General features: G+C 42.7%; 1 protein-coding gene across 1 annotated transcript; it reads left to right on the forward strand.

Annotated features, from left to right (window-relative positions):
• Positions 1 to 15,181: 15,181 nt before the first annotated feature.
• LOC146963922 (synapse differentiation-inducing gene protein 1-like) lies at positions 15,182 to 23,264 on the forward strand. Its single transcript, XM_085767442.1, has 4 exons — positions 15,182 to 15,642; positions 17,548 to 18,045; positions 21,601 to 21,738; positions 22,391 to 23,264. The coding sequence occupies exons 2-4, from the start codon at positions 17,620 to 17,622 to the stop codon at positions 22,547 to 22,549; spliced, it is 723 nt and encodes a 240-aa protein (XP_085623568.1). The 5' UTR covers positions 15,182 to 15,642; positions 17,548 to 17,619; the 3' UTR covers positions 22,550 to 23,264.
• Positions 23,265 to 24,658: the final 1,394 nt, after the last annotated feature.

Here is a 24,658-nt window from a genome sequence, read left to right on the forward strand (position 1 = left end):
TGGAGACTGTGCCAATCAGCCCTGTCCCTCTGGCTTTAGTGCTGGTAATGAGTCCCTGCCATCCCCACAGTTAACACTGGCCACTCAGTAATGAGGGGGCAATGGTCGAAGTAGAGTAACTAATCCTTTAGATCCTGTAGATTCCTCTCAGCCATACTGTAATCACCAGTTGATTTCACACTGCTATACCCCAAGTGCTGGGATTTATTATCTACATTTCTATAGTGGCAATTCATCCTGAGATAAAGAAAGTCATTTGACTCTAATTACACTGTGCCTCTTCACTTTGTGCAGCCATAATGACTTGTTGCCTTACATTGGCTGGGCAGTGAGCAGAGCCCCGGTGAAAAGGGGAAAGTCTCTGAGGCGTAGCAGAAGCTCCCAAGCCTTTCCCCGGTGACAGCTAATTTACTTCTATTCGAATGTGACACCCAGCTGCAGGGGGAGTAACACCCCAAGACTACCAGGCTCTGTGCTCACTAATGCTGAATAATTTCCAATATCATGGCTGGTTGAGAGAAAGTGACGAAGAGAACATGCGTTAAACCAGAGGGATGTTGCCCAGACTCCCCCCCCCCCCCCATCGAGGCTGTAACTCAGGCTTAAGATGCATTTACCCTGAAACATTAAAGTCTAAAATCTATCATGAGGATAAATACATCAGTCTTAAGTCCATTTACAAACCCAACAGAGAGTGTAAACATAATTAATTGTGATGTATTTAAGCCTGAAGGAGATTGGAAGACCTATGTAAGCGAATTGATGGAGTAAAACACAGCCCTCCATACATACATTGAGAGCAAAAAATGACACTTCAAAAGTCAGTCTAATTAAAGTGGGCAGACAGAGATGATTTATCACCCAGACATCAGTGTACTCTGGGGAATTGGGCCACTGTGAGATACCCATAAGTTAACTAAATCTGCTAAGTCTAATGAACACACTCCGAAACTAATTAGGGAAAGATGTGGAACACCCAATTACGTCCCCCAGAAAGCTCAGTGTGGGACACAGAGAACACAACCGGAACCACAACACGCTCAACACACAGGCGATGCTCATTTCAAACACGGGGAAGATGTACTGCCGAACGCGATGCCTGTAGGATACAGCGACGCCACAGTCGAACTCAACTCCACTAATTCCCTTGATTATTAAACCGAGTTCATTAAGTTCTAATGATGGCCAAAGGAGCCTTGTGGAAGGAGCAAGGAGGAAAAACTGTAGTGAAGGCAAGGAGGGAGGGGGGGAGAGAGTGAGGGAGAGACATGTATTTTGCAGAAATCTTTTCTGGAGGTGGCTTGAAAATTGTTTGAAGCCATGGTGAAATTTTTTAATTAACCTTGATGATAGCGGAGGAGTGTAACAAGAGGAGTTTTGCCAAGAGAAACATCATTGCTCAGCTGTGTCCCTTTTTGGCCTTTAACAATCTTGTAGTGTGTGTGTGTGTGTGTGTGTGTGTGTGTGTGTGTGTGTGTGTGTGTGTGTGTGTGTGTCTGTGTGCGTTTTTTTTTTTTTTCTTCTTCTTCTTTAGCTGCATAATACAGACGAAATCCACTTATCAGTTCCTGGTAAATGCAGAATAGAAAAAACAAGAGGCAAAGCCTGCAGCTCATATAAGGGTAATGAATTTGTTGGTAGCAGTGTTGACTGTGAAAGAGCCCACAAAGAAACATGAGCTTACATTTTGGCCTCTGAAATCCTCAGAATAAAGCGGTCTGCACACAGAAAGCAATCTGTGGGTGCAGAAATTCAGGAAATATCCAATGAAGTGGCTTCACAGCTTCATGCTGGCATCGCAGGAAATGTAACCTTCTCTTCCTGTAGTAATGGTTCCCCACTGGGTCTGGCTCCAGCATATAGATTTGGCTAAAGAAAAATATCAAAAAACCATATCCACTCAAAAAAGCCAATAACACAATTCTTGAATCAGGTTGTTTATGCACACTGTGTGTCTCTGTTCTTCTTGTTCGTCACCGTATGAAACAATGCACATCATGGGAGAGGAAACAGGATACAGCTCGCAGTTATATGTTGTTTTGGTAATGTGAGATTTATGTTAATACGCAATTCACCAGTGCAGCTGCCAGGATGATTTATGATTGATTTCCATTCCCTGTCATTGCTCCTCAAGGTGAACTTTGGCAGGATGTGATGGTGGAATAAACAGGGCAGCATTTCTAAATGTTGCAAAGGCTGAACTGTGCAGCACGTGGGATCAGACTTAAAGAGCAGATTGTTCGAATGTCTAGGACCTGTTTCATATTTCATGTGGTTTATTTAGCAGAAGTGGAAGTTGTGGGCTACATCAGGAAGCTACAGCATGGTGCTTGTTGGAAAGTGTTCACCAGGGCTATACAGCATCTAACACAACAAATACTGCAAAGATAGACTGCAGGGGAGGAAGAGAGAGATTTATTGATTAAAAAAAAAAAAAAAAAAGGAAGCAGACTGGTGAAAAAAAATAATGGAGGGACAAGAGCTGAGAAAAGAGCAGGTGCTGGAGTGTTGGAACAACCGGAGTGTCTTCTATACACTCAGCAGAACCCTGTGATACAATACGTTGCCAAGATCAAGGGAAGAGAAGCAAAGCACCTCTACAGCAAAGGGACAAATATAGAGTGAGAAGAGGAGGAAGTAGTAGGAGGAGAGTCAGTTTCCCCACACTGACAGTTTCTTATGAGGGTGAGTAACACAGAGCAAATCATCAGCGCACTCGTCTGAGCCGGTCTCTATCCAAAGCCTCTGAACTCAGCGTCTCCTCCTGTTTCCACTGAGCGGTGGGATACAGTTGGACTCCCCCAACCTGCCTGATGGGAACCACAGACTGCTGCTGCTGCTGAACGTACAGTGCAGATGTCTTCTATCAGAATTTGTACCATGTGATGTGGATGTTTCGGTTTGTATCAGTTGCATTTGCAGGACTATTGAAGACTTCATACTATAAATATCATATTTGATCTTTTTTTCATATAAATGCAGTGGTGCTCAAAAGCTTGAAATGCTTTGACATATCTCTTGATCCATACGAAAAGGCTAAAACTGCAGATTTTTTTGCTTTTGCTTTGCATGACAACAAAATTGTGCAAAAGCCTGCAGATTTTCTGTGTCACTTATTGCCAAGTCATACAAATTACAATAAACAGAGAACATCAACTTTAAATTAATTTCCTCTCATCTTCTGCTTGTACTAGCAGAACTTTATTGTTTTCCTCGAGGCAAGACCTCTACAGCTGCTGCACCTCATTTGCATATACCAGTCTGTAGATGGTATATTTGCACAGCGTATCTCGGTGCAAATCGTAGTTTGCTCCAATATGTGAGTTCCAGCAGGAGCTGATTCATCGTGGATTTCATAGATGTAGAATGAAAATAAAAGCTGTGAGGACAAATTGAATAACAGGGCTCCATTTTTATATATATATACATATATTAAACATTATTCATTTTATGTATCATCACACTGCACAATGTGTTAATAACTCCTCCATGTCCGCTGAATGCATCCCCATAAAACATAAATTGGATGTAACACTATACTGTTAGAGAAAGGTTATTCACAGGCAGGAAGCTGCATGTCATATTTAGATATCTCTCCCTGATGGATTAATTCTCTAATTAGGCATTAGTTTGAAGTGGGCAAAATATTTTCAGGCTTTTGATTTAACATTTTCGACACTGGGAACCTCAGTGCTTGTGACATTCACTTGCACATTAATGTTGCAATCAAACCACATCAAGCTTAAATTGCACAAACCACAGCTTTTGAAACACGACCACTGCTGCGGGGTTAGATCATTTGTTAAATGGAGGCTCAGTTTGCCTCAGCGGTGTATCTACGTATAATGATCAGTTGTTCACTGCAGCAAAAACACAGAGAGTGCGAGAGAATATCCATTTACCCGCATTATCAGTCCCACACATCTCCATCATGGCTGGCTGAAATAGTCACAGGACTAATGAAGCCCGCTGGTGCCACAGCACCAGCGGGCTGTTTAAGAGTCTGATAGCTGCTGCTGGTCCACCACCCAGGCGCACAGCACTGTCTGTCTATGGCTGGAGGGTATAGTGACATATGTACCTTGCACGTCATAACAGTGCAAAGCCATTGATATCACTTACTGCTCCGAGGCGATACATCACTTAAAGGTCAGGAGTGGAGATGGTTCTATCTTTCCTTAGTTGTCCACTCTGTATTCTTTTTGAAGGTCACGTCCCCAGGAGGAAAAGTGGGAAGGAGAGAAGCTGGAGTTACACAGTAACTGCAGGGAGAAACCAAACAGACAGTAATGTTCAAAGGAAACAGGTTGTCTGGTATTACAGCAGATAAGGAAATCAGACTGACATTTGTTTACAGAAATTTCACAGAAGTGGATGCTGATTTGTAGATTTGACAGTTGTGATCAAGCCGTTAAACAACTCTACATCACGCCTCCACTCACCGGTGTTCAAGTCCAAATCCACGTCACCAAAGAAGAGTCAGAGTTGAGGTTGAGTCAAGTCCACATTTCCTTAGCCGGTCATTAAGGTCCACTGACGTACAAATGGACTGAACACACCATCCCAAAGGAGTTTATTTACTGTGTGACACAATTGCCAAACAAATGCACTGGTGGTTCTTGGGCTCATGTTTATAATCTGTACAAACAAAACACAACCTGTAAAAGGAACAAGCTGTGGTTCTACAGACTATTTTGTGCCACGCCATGGCTCCCACTAAGAAATGATCTCACCCATTTCTTGTTAAACCACAACTTGTCACTTTACACTTTGCAACATAATCTGACTCTGTAGCTACCAGCCTGGATCTGACTGGCAGCAACATAGTTAGTTTTCTCAGTAAAATGAAGCCAAGCTGAGGTATGCTAACAGTCTCCTGCCTTCAGCTTCATACTTAATATCCAGACACATGAGTGGTATCTTATCATTTTACTCAGGGCAAGAAAGACATTAAGCATCCAAATCTGTTAAACTATTTTTTAAGATGGATGCATTATGTGATAATTTACTGTTTAATCTAGTCGACACAGCCTTATTATGATTGCTTGAGTCAGCAATTCCGCGTTGCATGACTGCTTGTAGACTTACCTCCAGCCATTATTTTTCACTGTAATGATCAAGGATCACCTTCCTGGTCCCTGGAGTCAGCAGTGCGATGGGTGGAAGTTAATTTGGGTCAACTTGAGAGAAGTTAAACACATCACACACAACTCTCCACCATCTGTGAGCAGCCAACCCAAGGGGAGCAGCCAACTGTTCAGATTAATGTGATTTGATGCTTTCGTCCCTGCAGGCATCCCTGGAGAGTGACCATTAGCACTCTAGCCAGTTCTTTCAGAACAGGATGGGAACTGAAAGATGGTCCTCTTTTGTTTCTTGATGGCTTTATAACTGGAGCAGATTTGATCAAGAGACAAAACAGGGGCGCACCTGTGCTGCTCATCTGTCATTTGTTTGTAAGATTGCTGCAGCGAGGTGAAGATGCCATGAGTCGGAAAGTCTAATCGTCCAGTCGACCCACAAGGTCGAGAAAGGAGGCTGATTCCAAGACCTTCCTCACGCCTTTGCCGGCTGCGTCAGAGGAGGAAGCAACAGATATGTGAGTAGACAGCAGAGACAACACATCAGCTGTTAACCTGTCTCTTGGCATGTCAGAAAACCTCAAACTCCCATGGCCACGAGGAATCAGGGAATGGTGCACAAACTGTGGGACAGACCATATTGACTCCAAAACACAAAACTGTGTTTTTTTGATGAGTCATGATATGCAGGTTCACACAGCTTTTATATTCATACCTGTCGTGCTATTGATGCCTCTGTGGCAGTGACCTGAGTGGGCAGAAGCATTTTGTTTTCAGTATGTCTGCAGTGATGGACTGGCACCAAAAAAACCCTGACACTTTTGACAGAGAGAGGCCACACATTACACAAATACTATATATATATATATGGTATATATATATATACCAGGTGAGCTATACACTGGTCCCAGTGTTATTCATTATTGTGTCTTCCGTCTTTCAGAGTTGACACCTCGGTTGCGTCTTCACTCATTACACGGCCGTTGTGGCCCTATGGTCAGTCCGTATGTCTGTATGTCCCATTCTTGGTAAAGTTTGTTCAAATTTAGTAGAAACATTTTGCATGGACAAAGGTCAAAGGTCATGATGATCTACTCACATTCTTGTGAACCGATATCAGAAGAAATTTGTCACAAAGGTCAAGGTCACTGTGACCACACCATGATTTAAGAGTTCGCATGCTAATTAACTGAAACCAGATGGTTGGTGAGACGCAGATGGTTTGTTGTTGCTTGGTGAGATTTCATCAGCACACTACACCACACAACACTTGCACTACACTAGACTTGCAATTACTTGCAAGAGTTCCTTACATATAAAATTGGAGTAAGAAGTGGACAGGGACAGAAGGAACATCAGAAATAATGAGCAAAAACAAGGTCAATGCAGCTGCCACAGTTCAGAGAATCATTTGAAGAGTTCATTAGCCAACATGGGATCCTCATTTTAAAAAAGTGTATCATTAACTACATTCCAATTTTAAAAATGTTGTGTTTCCAACCACTTATGAAACAAAGTTGTGTCATACTCTTTGTTTTAGTTCAGCTGTATTGTTTCATACAATTCGAGTCTGAAAACCGGGCACAAACAAGTAAATTATTCTATAAATAATTCATCTTTGTATGAGATCAGCTATTGTTGGATTATTTGTGAAGATCCAGCAAAGATATCAGTCATATTTCCTGCGGTGCGATGGCACCTATTTTTAGATTCACTTGTATCTATCTACTTATATCTGCACAAAATAAAGTAAATGACAGGGTGTCAAAAAAATCTTTCACCTCTGATGAAAATGTGCCTACTTCACTATCTTAGTGATTTCCTGTTTCTCACTCACTTCCTTGCCAGTGCCAACTTGGCAAGCAAGCCTGCAGATACAGAAACCTAAAAGTGGAACAATGCCATTTAGGAGCTTAAATTTTAATATTAGCACTCTCTTCTGCACAGGTTTACTGCCTCAGATGTGGATGTATGCACCATCTGTACCACATATAGTGTGTCTCTAGAATTAATCTTACACTGCTCAGGTATAATACTGGAAGCCTCTCTGGTGAATTAGCTGTGGTAACACAGATAACCCATACTGCTCCCCCTCTTCTTCTACCTCATACTTGGTAACCATGGTTACCTTAGGTGTCACTTTGTCAACCTATTTTAAGAAACTATCATCCCTTATATAGAATACCACACATACACGCACGCGCACACACACACACACACACACACACACGCACACACACACACACACACGCACACACACACACACACACACACACACACACACACACACACACACACACACACACACACCTTGTAGGAGGAAGCTACCCTATTTGTCATGCTGATACTTCCAGTTATGTAATGTTTAACTCGTGTTAATCTCTTTATAGTACATGCAGTGTAAACACTAGGCCACATTATGTTGACAGTGCAAGTTATTCACAAGGGCATAGAACACAGAAATAATGTGGAGGTTTGATCAACATAAATTGATTTATGTATATACTGTGTTTTTATTGGTCCACTATTAGATCTGTTGCTATTACATCAGGTAACAATATTCTCCAGAACACAAACTTGCCAAATATTGATGGCCCTTGGATTTTTCATTTACAGTAATACCACCACTAAGATGACATACAGGGTTTTGAGTGAAACGACTCAACTGTTATTGGCCGAATATAGTTTCCTCTGGTGCTGGTAACAGGTCACAAATTTTACTTCCATCCATTAAAATATCTGAACACCTATTGTGTGGACGGGCTCTAGTTTCCAGAGAGTAATTTCTTCGGTGTCTTTTCTTTTTTCCTCTAGCGGCAATATGTGGTTGACATTTGTGGTTTTAAGTGAATCTTGTAATGGTAAATTTGAATATTCCTTTGTTTTAATCACTTGTGACGTCCCTACCCCCTGCTTTCCCTCCAAGGTATCAGATCTTCTTTTGTTTGTTACCCATTTGTGTATTCTAATGTCTAGACCTCTTAACATGTAACCCTGCAGGATGCCCCAGGTGTGAAAATACACCCTCGGGGGTCAGTGCCAATACCTGCAACAGACAAAAGAGCATTGAAAACACACTGTCTGAGTATTGGACCGGCCCCTGCAGCAGACAAAGGGGTGTGGCATACCTGAGGGGGCGTTTCCTCAGAAGTGTTTTGGTCTCCCCATTGTCTTTGTCTTTTCTTTACCATCACCCATTCGGGTGGAACTGACCTTTCCTTGCAACAAAATAAATTCATGTCGGCCGGCAAGTCTCTATTTCATTCTTCACCAGCAACAGAGAATTTCCACGACAATCTCAGCCAACCTTTGATAGGCTGACATTAAATTTGGTGGAGACATTCATGCCCCCCTCAAGAAGAATTGTAAAAACGTATACAGTGGTGGCTTAACTTCTTTTAATATTAGATTTTCTAGCTTTTATCCTCTTGCACTTCAGTTACAACTTAACACCTGCAAAATTGATGACATCAGTCTCCATCGTGCTTCATGTTAAATGCAAATGCTATGTGCTAACAGGCTAAGCTGGGAGGAAGAACATGGTAAACGTAACACCAGCTACAGAAAGATAGTGTTAATGTTAGCATGCATTAGCATTTAGGTCAGGAAAGCCTCACAGCTCAGCATGACAGATCCTTATCTTATGTAAATCTTGAATTCTTAAATAATAAACTTGAAATATATGACCACCAAGAAAAACACGCATACTGTAGGCCCATATAGCAGGTCTACAGTGTACCCACAGCACTACATCTTAAACCACTGAAAGAAAAAAGGAAAAGAAATCATACAATACAACTTATTCTGAGCCTCGGCAGCCTATTCACTGTCAGTCCTTGAAGTGAAGGGGAAGTCCTTGGATTTTCCAACTATTGATAAAAACATCAGTATCTCATATTGGTTTTTTATTACTTGCTTGAAAAAGGGGAAAAAAATCTATGTGGAACTTTCTACTGACAGTTTTCAGCGCCGTAGTAAAATAGCATGTCCACCTCTGACTCAATGTCAAGTGGGAAATAGGTCATTATGAAATGAATGAGGGATTAAAATGGACCTGATTAAATCTCCATCCAAGCCATCACTCAACATAATGAGCACTTCAATAAAATATGGATATGCCAATAAAATATGTATACTTTCAGCAGTCCCCTGTGTTAAACTGACTTAACTTTAGTGTCCAGCACCTCCGGAATCATAATTAGGATGAACTTTATAAATTTGTTTAAAGGGTGAATGGGGCCAATATGGTGTGTGTAAATTCATTCACGTGCAGGATTGGTTAGTTTATAATTTAGACAAAGCGGGGAGAACCCTGTGTAAGTATGCTCTGATTGTTCCAATTGTGGTTGTGATGTTCCCATTACATTCTGTTGATAGCCCCCATTTCTCTTTTGATGATGAGAATAAACAGCTGACACAGTGACAGTGGTTGTGACAACCCCAGCCTTGAACTCAGGAAAAAAAGACACCCACAAATACCGCATTTCAGATGAATTATGTATAGTGAGGCATCTATTATTCAGCCTAACAAGGGAGAGTGATGTCAATTATAGTGCACATGTTTTCAAGTATCATCCATAGTCAGATCAGCTCATACAGAAGCTTTCACAATGGAGACATTTTCTGGCAATGTCATTTTGATGTTACTGTCTGTGGCTTTACATCAATCAAACTGATATTCTGCAAAGTTAGAGAGCATGAGAATATTCCTGTCATTAGACGAGAGAAGGTCACATTGGTGTGAAATATATCATCTGTACGGTATCCTCTCCTGCTACATTGCTTTTCAGAAGATCGCACTATTGCGGCTGACAGCTGTCCAGGGATAGATGACCAAATTAATACGGCAGAGCAGACCAGTCATCTACAGAGCCTTGGACCAGAGTGCTCGAATGGATGAGCAGTAACAGAAATTCATCTTTTTTTCACAATGATTGCTGCTCTCCTAGGGGTTGTACATGTGAGCATTGATTCTTTTCAAAAGCAGTCCAAGTCAACACGTACGTCCTGTGGAGCACTTGTGTGGTGCCATTGACACAGAAACGATCACGTTGCAGAGCATCATAGATTTCTGGCATGCTGTAATTATGTCCGGATTGGTCCTTCACTGTGGAAACTCACATCTCCTGTGGGTCTATTAGAGGCTTTTCAGAATGAGAGGCATGATGGTACACACAAATAAGCAGTCCCCTGTGACCTTTTGACACCCGCTGGAATCCCAGTGACTCTTGTTGTGTTTATTAGTCACAACATCAGCCACTGTCACTGTGCTACTGAAAATAGCTTTTTAAATAGGGGCACCGACGGCAGCCTGCCACGGCTCAGATAATAAACCCACCTGAAATTACAGCTCAGAGAAGAACATTAAAGAAAAACATCAGGGAACGTGCAGCTATTGATTCAAATCAGAGTTAGGAGCAGAGAGGAGTTTTACGGCGCATGCATAATGCAAGCCTCATGAGATGGAATAATTAGTTTTACGGTTTTTGTTTCAGCGAATATGGTTTTCGAATACATTACACTAAAGAGGATTACGCAATCTACTACAATCTGTACATCAGCATTTTTGTTTCATTGTTCACAGTAGATTTCTGCACAAGAGAAACTGTAATATACAAACTATTTCTCAGATTGCCTTGTTGCTGAATGCACAAAGGTATTAGACGAGTGCCAGCACTGCAAGACTAGGAAGCTAAGCTAGCTAAAACTGCAAATGTTGCCACTGTGTTTGAACTTCTAAAATTGCTTCAGTAAGGTCACGCTGTCCTTAAAGTGGAAAAGCTGATTTTACTCTCTTTGAAGGCAGTGGATTATGAAGTTGGTCAGGCAAACATTGTCTGTGTCCACCCCAGCGGATGAAAACAACATAGGCTATCTGTCTCTTTAGTTTCTAAATGGTCTGGATGCTAAGTGCTGCTCGACAGGTAGCAAAATATAAATAACCATGAGCCAAGCTAATAAAATCACAGATATCAAAACAATTGTCTGCAAGTCAATGGAATACTCTAATTTAATTCAATGTAATTATACTGATATTGATTACAGCTGCTTTGATAAATTAAGGGAAGTACTTGCAGGATGCAGCCTGTAACAGGATCTTGTTCATGCGTGCGTGTCAGTGGGTTTTTTTGGTTTTTTTTGTAGTTGGTGGTGGGGGGTGCAGTGACAGGTGCAGACACCAGGTAACTGACATGATGCAAAGAGACAGGACGATGAGTCACCCCGGCCCTCAGCCAGCTCCCTTGCTTAACCTGCAGCGGCTCCTAGACGATTACCTATTTATAACCCTTCCACAGCAGTCCCACAACCACTGACAGACCGGGGGTTGGGTTGGGGGTGGGGGGGATCTGGCTCTATCTGAGCTCTGTTTTGCTCAGAAGCATATTGAAGACATAACACTAAATCCTCTGCTGCTTAAGATATGGTTTTAATAGGTTTAATGGGAAATCATAAGGTGCAAAGCTCCACCATATGCAGCAGTGACACATTAGGGACAGCAGCTCTGGAACGGTTGGGAACTTAATTACTAATTTGTTTTATTGTACTGATGAGATAGACAGTGTATAAAGCCATACCACAACAAGTCAAACTGCCAACTGTCATGCCTGGCTGACTCATCTGCTGCTACACCTGCAAACACACTACAGGATTAACAGCATACTGCTCATTAGCACTAATAATCTTTCCAACGGTAATCCTCTGAGGTGTTGTTTCTTCAAAAATCTTTAATCCCTGTAAAGATGGACACAGTGTCAGCATCAAATCATGACTGTTGTCAGTTTACAAATCAATAATGCAAACAATGTGCATACCCATAATAATTATAATTCTTTTTTTTTTTTTTCTTTTTTTTAGAACTAAGACTTCTGGCACAGCATCACTACATTAGAGGGAATCCATCATATTAATGATCCCAAGGCCACTTCATTATTCACAGAGAAGCAGCTCGGCTGTCCAAATAAATTATCATTGGTGTTCCATTAATGGAAGTTTTCAAATCTGGCCACGGAGGATGCCATTAATCTGCACACAGCGTCTTTCCGGAGTGGAACGGTGGGCCACTGTGCCACTGCCAGCGACCTGTGAAGACGAGAAATTCTCCCACCGTCCTCGTTCTCTTCCCCTTCTGCAGGAGGAAGTCCAGCCATGATTGACGTTAACTACACTGTGGCTGCAGACTGGACCTCTCCCAAGTTGCACGCTTTGCATTTTTCATGCACCGTTAAATGGGACGTGTTGCGTACAGGTAGAGGATAGATTTGCAAAGTGATAGTTCTGTCTGAAAATGTGGATGGCAAACTGCGACCTCTCCCCTCCTGATGGAGCGCTTTCACTTAATGCAACACATATTGCATTTGTGTGTTAGATAATTGCAGAGCCAAAAGCCTGTGGCGGTCCCTCGGGACTCCGCGCACATCCATTCCCTCTGAACCGGTGCACAGACCTGTGCCAACATCCAGACACATACTGTTAATATTCTGATTGAACATTTGTAGAAGGACCTTGAAAAGTCACATACTGTGCAACTTTCCAACGCTTTAATGAAATTGCTTCTCATAACGTTGGCATTCTTTGACTATTATGTTTTTCATTATGGATGTAAGAGGGCAATAAATTCATTTCCTTTAATGCCCTACACTGTCTGGCTTTACTATCAGACCTTAACAAATAACTAAAGTGAAGTTAAAGTGAAATTAATTCTGTGGGAGCCAGATAGCAGCTACTGTTGTGCTTGTCAGCTCTTGAGCTCGGTTTGCCCCTTTGGAAGAACTAACTGCTGCCTGAAGGTGAACAGCTGGATGTGCTGTCTTTTTTCCCCTCCACCTACTTACTCTCTTATTCATCCCCACCTCCAATTTACATACTCTCCTTCTCCCTGTCCACACCAGGACAGGATTCTGTCCCGCGCTTCCTGGCCGGCTCACTGTACCCTGAGTCAGGTGTGCATGGTGAACATGAGCTGATGTTTAGCTGTGTCTTTTTTTTGTTTGTTTGTTTCAGTGAGTTTTCCAGTTTTAGCCTCGCTGGATGCCTCCAGGTTTAGAAGGAGCCCCAGCCAAAAGTCTTTCCCATATGCCGAGCCCCCCCCCTTCCACCCTCCTGCTCCTGCACCTGAACCTGGCACCACAGGGACCCTGCACAGCACCTGATGTCTCTGAAGAAGAACCATAAGAAAGGCATTAAAGAGTGAAACTGGTACATTCTGTGTGTGCAGTATAATTCTGGATAAATTATGTTTTCAAACACATTTAATAGTTGAATTTTCATTTTTCATCGGTGGCACAAGTTGCTTCAGTGGTCAGGGCTGGTCTACGCTTTGTGTAAGTGTTTAATAAAACAGGAAATAATGCACAGAACAGCCACATGGGAAAAGCTGCTTAAACATCCCCCTACCAGTCTTCACAAAAGCGGGCTAGGCCAGATCAAATTAAGTGGTTTGATACATTCTCTGCCAATCGGATTAGCCTGATTAATTCCCAAAAGTGTTTAAACGATTAAAGCTAGTTAATGGGCCTTAGGAAAGTTCACGGTGTCAGAGCTAGCTGCAATATCAAACAGGGAGAAACGGGAGAGAATCAATACCAGAGGTAACTGTAAAAAGCTTTCGCTTTGTCAATCAGGTGGAGGCGTGGATACCTGCACATTCGGCTCTAATGCTTTTATTCGTTTCTCGAAATTACAAGACTCTGAGGGGGAAATGTTTGACAAATAGTGCATCTACTATGTAGTGACACGGTGTCTAAATATAGAGTAGAAAATGGAGCAGAAGAAAAGGGCACAGTGAGGACCATAAATATTCACAGTCCATCTACAGAGGGCTGGCGAAGGCATGGCCCAAAGAGAAATCTTCTCTGTTCATAAACTAAGCTTAACGTGGCACCACTGAGCTGTGCTACTTTAGCCTCACATTTCAGATTTGGACGTTTCAGATGGTGGATGTCCCCCAGATCTTCATTAGGAAATGTTACTCTGAATCCTGCTATGAAGGATGGTAGAGAGGAAGAAAGAAGGTTCTGCTCCCCCCACCCCTCCCTGTTCTCCCGCTCTGCTAATATACTCGTCTCCTGAGGGAGTGGTATCCATCACGGGGACGGCAGAGCTGTTATGCCACGTCGACTCGTGCATGTGAACACAAGGTGACTCCAGGAGAGACACAGCTCATGTGTGCCCAGTCTTATAAATGCAGCCCCATGTTTCCCCCATAAAGTGTCCATCAGCACCTTAATGCATCTCCCAGTGAAAGTGACAGAGCCTGGGCTTGCACATTATTAACTCCAGACATTTTTATGAGCCGGTGGAACAGAGTGCCCCTCCTGAATAAGATATGTTTCCAGTGTTCGGAGGCTGTATATCAGTCTTTTAGTTTTTGGCACAGCAACACAAACCCTGATAGGCAATGTTTTCTACTGTGTCTTTACATGAGTCTAAGCTGCAGGCTGTGTCTCTGTAAATATTGTAGTTACGTCATCATTATTATTCTCCAGTGGGATCAAAAATAAATTAGGTTTATTAGGTTTATGTCACCCATTTGCTTTCATGAGTAAGACATCTATATTCATGTTATATAAACGGTGTTTACAATGATAAATTGCGCCATGGAATCATAAGCAGCTTAGCAGAGTGGGGTTAAAGGCACAAATGAAATTGGCAGGCTCATGATAAATGCATGGGATTTGTTTAAAATATTAATCAAATATAAATGTGCAATGAATTTAATAGTGGTTTATTCCTGTTCTATATTTGGAGCCAATTCAGAGCCAGGCACATTGCAGGATCAAAGAAATTAAAGTAAATTGTCACCAGCTGGATTTATGTGGAGATGGAGGATTTTATTTTCAAATTCATGTAGAAGGAGAGCTTCATTAAAAAAATAAGAAGATTTGTGAAGTTCATGTGTGTGTGTTTTCAACAGAGGAGGAATGACAATTTAAAGGGATATTCATTTGTAATGGAATGGAAACTTAAAAACACATCTTGTGTTATTGTCTTGTCTGATTCAATAATATATTTCAGTTACATCTCGGGAGACACCAAACCTGTTTCACAAAGACGGTAAAAAAAAAAATAAAAAAAAAAAAAAAAGCACCGCTGGGGGTGCCAGTATACACCAGACACTGGGATGGAGAAAGACGCCCAGGCGAAGGCAAGTTTGGAAATGTCAAATCTGTGGTGGGTAATAGAGTTTACAGCGCGCCTGCACGCAGCCAGTCAGCTTGCTGGAGTCGGAGTTGTTTGGAGGCTGAGCTCAGCGTGAGACTGTGCGTAAAATCTACCTGTCAGACGCAACAGCGGTGCCACAGCAGGCAGGGAGCTCACAGCGAGCAAAGTCCATCTTCACACACACACACACACACACACACACACACACACACACACACACACACACACGGACTAAACTGAGCATCTTCAGCGGATACCATATGTTGTGCTACGGTGGCAGTTTCCTCCTAAAACTGATCATGTGAAGTAGAGGTAGAGAGGTGGGTCCGTCCGTCTCCATCGACTCAGTTGCGCCGAGGAACGATGCTGAACAAACCTGCGGGAGGATTGTCTATCACAGGTAAGAAGGATTTCGGGTACGTTTAGCCACTGGTATCAAAGTAACATATTGTAACACTGTTATTATGTAGTAAATAAAAGATCTGTTCAACAAAAGAGTGAAAAGAATCTGAAAAATGACCTCGTGATAGAATATGTAGAAGAAGTATTTGCAGTTTATGTGGTATAAAAAAAAGGTGTGATGTCATCAAAATATTGTGTGTGTGTGTGTGTGTGTGTGTGTGTGTGTGTGTGTGTGTGTGTGTGTGTGTGTGTGTGTGTGTGTGTGTGTGTGTGTGTGTGTGTGTGTGTTTGAGAGAGAGAGACAGAAAGAGAGGGGGAGAAGGAGATGTATTATCAGACTGTAGTAAACAGACAAAAACAAAGGGAGAAAAAAGAAGGTGGAGAGACAGAAGGTGCTCATGATCATTAATAATTGTGGCATCTGGGCACACACTCATGTGTGCTGAGTGCACACATTCTCATGTCATGTCAGATGGATTCTTGTGGATGTGGGATGTGGGTTCTGTTGTGTAATGTGGTGTGTAATGGAATTCCCTGTTATCTGGTGAGTGGTGCAGCCTCATGTGAGAATGGAAACCGCTGGACACAGTGTTGGAGATAGTGAGCCGGAGCCGGAGCCTGAGCCTGTGTGTGTATGTGTGTGTGTGTGTGTGTGTGTGTGTGTGTGTGTGTGGGCTCAGATTCACAGCCGCTGGCTCCCAACATTATTCACGCTTCTCCACGCCAAAAACCAAGCAGCTCTCAAACCTACTGTTGCTGCAGGAGCTGTTGTTTGTCATTGGGGAGGTCACATGGGCCAAAGGTCTCCTGTAGATCTGTATGTCTATACAGTATGTGGGAGTCAGAGAATCATTGCATGTGCAGAGTTACAAAATCTTATAGTTTTCAATGCTGTTCCAGTCAGTTCCAGTGGTTCATTTGATCATATTCCAGTTATTATTATCATTTTGCTTGCTTCCCTCTGCAACTCAATCACCTCTCTGACCTCAAAAGTAAAGCTCTGCCTATAATCTGTGGAAAATCACTAAATTGTCTTGTGTATTTCCACACTGTGGCTCATTCCTCACTACAGCACTTTGAACAAAACAGCATGAAATGACTCTGACTTGATCTGCTACTTTCTACTAATTTCAAAAAATACTACACAGCTGCTTCAGGGGCTTTTATCTTATTTCATCATTAGACACGGGATGAAAGATTAATTTGATAGATGCGGGCCAGGAGAGTCTTGGCTGTTGATGCTGGTAAATCTGCTAAACAAAATTGTGTATTTGCTTTGCTCAAATCTGGACAAGCTCAGATTACGCAGCCTCCGATTGGCGGACTTGTTGCCTCAGCGACCACCTCTCTTAACTGTGTGCCTGTGTTTCTTTTACATAAAACACTAATTTTATAACTGATCTCCCACTTCATTTGTCCTGCTGCTCTCCAGCTGCATTTGAAAACACTGAGGAGGAGTCAAGGAGGCCAGTCCGCAGGCTAGTCAGTGTAATCAGTATGCACTGGGAAATACAGCAGCACCTGCCACACTCTCTCTGCTGGTTTTCAGTGCAGGCAGCTGTGACAAGTGGGAGATATTTTTCTCCCCTACATGTTGGTATGAATGTGAGGGTGTGAGATGCAACAGTTGAACATACAACAGATGGTGATTTTATGGCCCAGACTGGCAAGAGTTTGTGAAATGAATGTTGAGTGCCAAGTAAGATTTCCTGCACTGAATTTATATGTGTGACTCGAGACTTCATCATTATTGTTTTTTTCTCTCTAAAAAACTGCTGTTGGATTAGATTGGATAGTTAGATTGCATTTAGATTTATTTTGCCATCTCTGTGCAGTGATTTAAGTGGACTGTTGTTTCTTTCTTACATCGTTTTATTATTCTGCTCCTAATGTGTTTTTCCAGCTGCCACACTGCCAAATCTTTCTTGGACTCCATCCTCGCATCCACTAGACGTCTGAACCTGCCATCGTCATCATGGAGAGCCTCAGCGAGCTCCAGAACCCTCTGCTTGACAAAACCAGCAGGCACGTGGTCCCCAACGACTACCCGGGTTACCAGTGCGACTACCCGAGCCAGCCTTACCAGGACAGCCTCATCGGCTACTACTACACCGGGACGAACGGCAAGCATAAGACTCAGCAGTTCCTGGATGCGACGTCCCTGCATCTAGCAGTGGAGGCCTTTTACAGACCCAACTTCATCCTGTACAAAGATGACGTCAGTCTTCACAGCAAGGACTCCAAGAGCGAGAGCTTTGAGACCACGTTCACAGAGAGCAAAGACACTGTGTTGGACGGAGTGTCCACAGAAAACTGCCTGGACGGCGCGCAGGAAGAGAAGGACGTGAAGATCCAGACGGTGTCGTACGAGGTGGAGGATGAACAGGGTCCTGAGTATGAGGTCAGAGGCCACGCTGTAGAGCAGAGGTTACCAAAGTGAGGGTCGGGACCCCCTGGGGGTGTCGCAAGGCACCGAGAGTGGGGTCGCGAGATAATTTCCAATAACATTTGAAAATTATTAGAAATACAACATTTTAGCTGTAATTGTAAAGAAGATAAAAGTAGTAGTTAAAATTAAAATTAAAACCATGCAAATAAATTTTTCTCCTCATCTTCTAAAGTAATGTGTCAAAATTAAGTTTGCACATGACAGCAACAATGTTCACGTATTCTGCTTCTAACTTAGAGTAAATAGCTATAATATGTAAAATCATATCCTTGTTGTAAGGCTGTTCTGTTATTTTGTGTAGTCGTTATGCCCATGTTTGGATATGCCTATTAGTGCGTGTGCTCTGTGCGCATGTCACCTCCAGGGATAGTGGGGGTCACAGTCAATGGCATCGTTATTTTGGGGGTCACGGGCTGAAATGTTTGGGAACCCCTGCTCTAGAGCAAAGACTGTAAAAGTAAGCAGACATAGAATAGTTATAGTTCGAGTTCCTCTCTCCGAGCCACAAGGTAATAATTACTGAACCTACACAGGATGAAAAGCAAATTGATGCAACTGAGAGCAATTTGAGTGTATTGGACAGAGTGATTAGAATTTTGAGGTTATACATGAAATTAAAAGCATTTCAAGACTCAGCCGTAACTGTCAAGGCCGTCTTTCTGCAGAGAGTGAGTAGTGATGCTATTATTTCATTTACCCTTCTAATACACTGCCAGGCTGATTCATTCTTACTGTATTTCTCACTCTAAATGGTCAATTTACTGGAGTCTTTCAAATTCAGTTCAAGGGTAATTGCGCGCTTTTGTTTTATAATTACACTCTTAGAAAATGACACATCTGATTTGATCGGCCCAGGCTTATATCTTTTAGGACAGTAAACTCTGCAAATAAAACCATGACGGCAAAAAGAGCAAAGTCTTTTCAGAAGTGGTAAAAATCTAATTTCACCCTAGGACGCCTGTGAGACACCCAAGGGCTCTAAGCTGGCAGAGGAAGAAGTATAGCACTCTAACTGTGCTGATGATTGCGCCAGTACTTGTCACTCGGAGGCCTAGCGGATAGATAGAGACATGGCGGTGACTGCCATTAATGCCATAAGTAATGATGCGCTTTGAGGGTATTAGGGGCGACTCTGCTGATGCACGGCTGTTGGAGCAGGTGAGCCCTGAGATAAAGTTATTCCACGTCAATTCGGAAAAGCAAATGAATCTGATGAACAGATGAAAGTTGTATTTCCAGCTGGAATATGAGGCTTTTCAACTCAGCACCTGCGCTTCTCTACTTTTCCTGTGTGTCTGTACGTGTGAGTCTCAGTGCCAAGATTTATATCCCAGTGTTCATAAAAACCACACAAACCTGCACACAATATATAGGTTCGTTCAGGAGTAGACATTATTCCAAGGCTTGAGTAGAGTGTGTGCCATCTGTGCATTGATGCATGGCAGCTTTCTACGGCAGCAAATCAAACATTTAGAGGCCTTTCGCGGGAATAGGGACTAAAAATAAGTGGGAGGAGCAGAGCTGGTGAAGGCTTCATACAGTTGTAGTCTGTGATGGTTTTACACAGTTTCCCATTACAGTTGCATCAGTCTTTGTGGTTTCATGCTCCCTGCCATCCACATCATCTCTCTACAGTTCATAGTGCAGACGAAGCTACAGGGAAAAACAAGGTATGACTCCACATGTAGTTTTTGTCAGCAGATGTTTGACATCTGTGTGATGGAGAAAATATAAATTGCATGTAACAAAGTAACAAGAGCACTGTGATGATGCCGCTGTGATTGTCCCCGCCGCTAACAGGGTGCGGGGGTCTTTGTGTTACCCCCCCCCCCCCCCCCCTCCACACTCTAACGAGGCCTCAGAGAAAGCTGTGACAAGGTTGTTAAAGGCACTGCGCCTCGACGGAGCCCCATCAGTTATACTGGCATCACACCAGGCTGGGAGTGTGTGTCCCCAGCCAGCCGGAGTCGGTGTCAGGCTGTCAGTAGGACTGAATGCACTAGTCACTCAGGACTGTAATCAGGTCCTGCTACAAAGATAAAAGGAGATTACTGCAGTTTGCACCCACCGGTTTATTCATGTGATGTCAGATTATGTGGTTATGACCAGCTGCCGCTTTGATGGATCGCACCCGGCTGTCCAGGTGGGCACCGTTCATAAAGCAGATAACAGGAAGCTTCATAATGTTTTTTTTTGTTTTTTTTTGGCAAATGTGGCTGTGTGGAAACAGTTTGAAAAGTATAGCGCTGCTGTTCCATCTTATATCCAAATGAGTTTTCTGCACAAAAACACTCCCAAAATAGCCCAAGATAATTCCATTAGACCCTGTGGTTTGGTAAATGTAGATCAGATTAAAGGCTAAAAGAGAAATTTGTGCACAATATGTTTAAAAATTAGGCTGTCAGTACACAAGCATGGTTCCTTTCTTGTTTGTTCTTTAATTACCTCTGAAATGGTTGCTTCAGTTCCTGCCTTACATATCGATTTCTATTTTGTGCCCTCCTTTTCCCCTCTTTGATTGATCCCTGCAGGCAGCAAGACTAACAAATGAAAGCTGCTCCTTATGAGAGCTATTTATTTGGACAAACGTCCACTCCGTCTCTGGGACAGCTGAGAGAAGTAAGGCCACGTCCTTTTAAAGGTCAGCCATGCAGTCACATTGCCATCCTGGCTGCAGGCTTGATGTGCCAATGTACCCAGAGTGACATTCAAATGTATCATTCATTAGCTCGCTCAGCTCTGTGGCCTTGATTTTTGTTTTTCTTTTTTATGTAGAATTTTTGTTAGACAATCAAAATCAATCCAAAAAATACAAATGGATTCTTATCTATGAATACCCAAGCTCATAGGAAAAACTCTGTCAGTCTAAATAGACTGTAGGCTGAAGCTGCAGCTTAGGCCACACTTTTGACAATACATCATGTCCAACCACTTAAAGTAACAGAAAAAAAGAGAGCCAAAACAAAACAAAACTAAATGAGGAGTCGGAGTATGGAGGCACAGTCTTAGGAGCCCGTTGAACACCCAGTGTCTTGTAAGACTCATGCTGTAGAGGCAATTTAGCACATAAATGACACTGTCTTCTTGCTGTTTCCCCTGTCACCTCGCAATGATGGAACAATCCGTTAATCCTGTGTTATCTGTCAGGCCGTTCATGGGTGTTGACAGAGGCACAAAATCCTCTCTGGCTGGCTGAGCACATCATGTCCTGAGTGGTTGTGGAACAAGGGCAGATATACTGGCCTGAGTGGTGTTGGAGGGGGGGTTGGGGGTGGACAGGACCACTGTGGAGATGTCCAAAGTACACCCGACTATCTACACCTGTCAGCCTCACTCCATTATTATATATTATATATAAGTGTCAGGCTCTGGATCGCCACACTCACCTTTTTGTCCCCATTTCAAAGGAAGTGCGCTTTGTCTCACTAAATGTCTTTCAAAACTAAATTGTATCATCCATTCCTTTTCTGACATTTAATTATTTTTTATCAACCCGCCATCTTCCAGAGTGACAGCTCCAGTGACAGTGAGAGTGAGGACAACTTCATCGTGTTGCCCCCTCGGGACTACCTGGGCCTAGCCATCTTCTCCATGCTCTGCTGCTTCTGGCCGTTGGGCATTGTTGCCTTTTACTACTCTCACAAGGTAAAGGCCCAGAGACCTCAAGCCTGTCATTAACTCTGATTACACCGCATTCTATTTAAGGTCAGTGAGCACAAGCACTCAGACAAGTGCTACCGCAGACCATTTTCCACTGTGTGACCCTCCTTGCAGTTGTTTCAGATGAGAGACTGTGTAAATTTAGTGGGTTCAGCCCACTTGTTGGCCGTCCGTATTCACTTTAGGACACCGGTGTGCTCTCTATAAGCAGTGCACCGCAGGTAGCCTCCATTATTTTAAGTTGCTGAATCAATAACTGAGACCACATTTGTAGTTATAGCAGCATCTTAGGTTTGTCAGAAAAGATTAAGCTCTCGTCCTGCAACATCAAATAAAGCAGAGCATATCCCAGCAGCATCTTCTAGAATAATTGCAGAGACAATTATACCGGAACAGAAAAATAATGTGTCAGAAGAATAAATAAAGGCCAGGCTCATTTTTTGATAGGAAACCAAAACACCCAAACAACGCATTTATCACTGTCAGAGGGATAATGACCTAATTGCCATGGTAACTAATGGCTCCCCGAGAGCATTTCTTGTTTTCTCTCTTTTAACTGTGGCTTAACACCTACTCATACACTCAGTGCTGATGAGTAACACACCAGCTCATTTCACTCTCTGCTTTGTTTTGTCAGACCGGCAAGGCCATCGCTAAGGGAGACTTCTCCAGAGCAGGAATGAGCTCCAGAAGAGCTCTATTCCTGGCTGCTCTTTCCATTACCATTGGAACAGGGATGTATGTGGGGGTGGTCGTGGCCCTCATAGCCTACCTGTCCAAACCTGGACATGTATAGCACTGGAACTGGTTTGCTAGAGGGGGCGGGGGATAGTGAGAAAGAGGAAACAAGGCAGGAGGAAGGGAAAAGATGAGGTCGGACAGATTTCTTCGCCGTGTGTGAAGGTGTGTGCCAGTGCTGCTGGCTGGCTGGCTCTGAGAGGAAGAATCCAAATGAAAAGAAATGAAAAGACTAAACCAGAGAAAAGAGAAAAGAAAAAAAAAACACAGGACATGTGGATGGAGTATCACTTGGACTGCATATTGATCTGGACTGAATCTTTATTTCTGGGACGCAACACTCCCACCGAGCTTCTCCACCACCATCACAAGGAGAAGAGAAGACAAAAAGATGACTTTCACAGAGACTGTGCTGTACTTATATGTTTAAAGAAAACTGAGCTCATAGCGGTAACAAACTACCTACCTTTGAACACATTAGTCATTTACAGCGTTTTTATTTTACCTCTATAATAGATGTATTCTCTGTCAACACTATTACAGATTGGGTACTGTCCACTTTGTAAATGAATTCCTTGGGAATTATAGTTTGTTTACTCGAGGAATGTACCGGAGATTGATTTAGTCGGTAAACAAGAGCAAATGTGATGTACACAAAGCTGCTGAGCAGTGGTCAAGAGGGTTAGTTGTGTTTATTGTGTACTGTAAATGTAGTCAATAAATACATTTGGCATGAATAATGGAACATTCACTGCCATGTCTCCCATCCTCTTATTCATTGTGTTTTTGTTCATTCATTGTTAAGGACTGTCGTAGAGGACCAAGTTCAAACCAGAAAGGGCAGTCGGGATATTGTAAAAAGCTCAACCAATTAAAAACACCAATGCTAACTCTTGTCTCTATCACATATGTTCCTCCTCTGAAGTTAACCTTTTAAAATCCAGCCTATTTTTTAGGCCTTTTCTCGAAAATTGCATATCCATAATAAAATGAGTGTATCTCTGCAACCACAAGGTCTATTTGAATACTTTTGGTGTCATAGTAAAGGGAAAAAAATGAGGAATTGCTGAAATGTGTAAATTTCAGTATATCTGTTACTGGTGAAGAGTAAATGAAGATGACACACAGAAAAAAATTAATAAAATTAATATTCGCCTAAAAAAAAAATCATATTTTTGATGAGTGCCCTTTAGAATAATGCTGATGAACCTCAAACTCTCTATAAAATCATTGTACAACATGTGAACATTGTCTCTGCAGTGGTTGATTCTGATTAATTGAAGCAGGACAAAATGATTGAGATTTTACTACAAAATATCCAGGCGAACTTTCCAAAATGTCCATTTTTGGCACAGCTTGGAACCACCTGCTACTATAAACTATTGTTTAATCTTTATTTTCACACAATTTGGATAAACTAACTGAAAATAAATCTACTGGAACCGATTGGAAATAACTAACATAAGTGGATTCAGTCTGATTCAGTCTCTCTGCGTACTGCTGCACTCTCAGAGCAGCTTCTGGGTGGGTTTGGCTTTCAGCCTCTATCTCTGCAGCGCAGTGGTCGATTCGAGTGAGGGGCGGCTCATTTTAACCAATAGAGAGAGAGGAATGACGCTAGACCCAGGTCGATGTGATTGGCCGCACTGGCAGCCATGTGCCAGCCATGAACCAGTCAGATCAGCAGATCCACGTGCAGGCCAACGTGGGGTTGTATGCGCGCGCACCAGGCTTCCGTGCAGGCTTCCGTGTAGGGTCCTAGCGCCGTCGGGTTTCGGCCCGGCTAGTTCAGATGTACACACTAGGCAGAGTTCAACTGGAAATATTGTGGATTTACCCATAACACAACCTTTTCACGGCAAAACAGCAAAGGTAAGAGCAAATGTACGACCATGTTTTGGCCACGCAGTGTCTGTTTTTGCTCGACTTTGCTGGTTGTTGTCTTCTCCCTCTGCCGTGCTGCTGCTAGCTGCTGCTGCTAGCTGCTGTTGCTGGGGGACGCCCCGATGTTCACGTTCAGATGAGAGGTCGCTGATGTGTTTTGCTTTATGTACAGTTGTATACGAGCCAGAAATGTGGCGACTGGGTCCACACAGAGGTGCTTTATGAAGTTTGATGTCTAGTTGTTTGTTTGAGTAGTGTTTGGGCTGTGTTTGGGTCATATAAA

Source organism: Trachurus japonicus, chromosome 22, assembly GCF_045865225.1.
Source record: "Trachurus japonicus isolate A0001 chromosome 22, Traja_1.0".
In the NCBI taxonomy this organism is placed as follows: domain Eukaryota; kingdom Metazoa; phylum Chordata; class Actinopteri; order Carangiformes; family Carangidae; genus Trachurus; species Trachurus japonicus.

Excerpts from the sequence above, each read along its gene's own strand:
- LOC146963922 (XM_085767442.1), top strand. The coding sequence starts at position 17,620 with ATGGAGAGCCTCAGCGAGCTCCAGAACCCTCTGCTTGACAAAACCAGC. Across the intron at positions 18,046-21,600 it reads AACAGGGTCCTGAGTATGAG|AGTGACAGCTCCAGTGACAG; the intron begins GTCAGAGGCCAC and ends GCCATCTTCCAG. Across the intron at positions 21,739-22,390 it reads CCTTTTACTACTCTCACAAG|ACCGGCAAGGCCATCGCTAA; the intron begins GTAAAGGCCCAG and ends TTGTTTTGTCAG.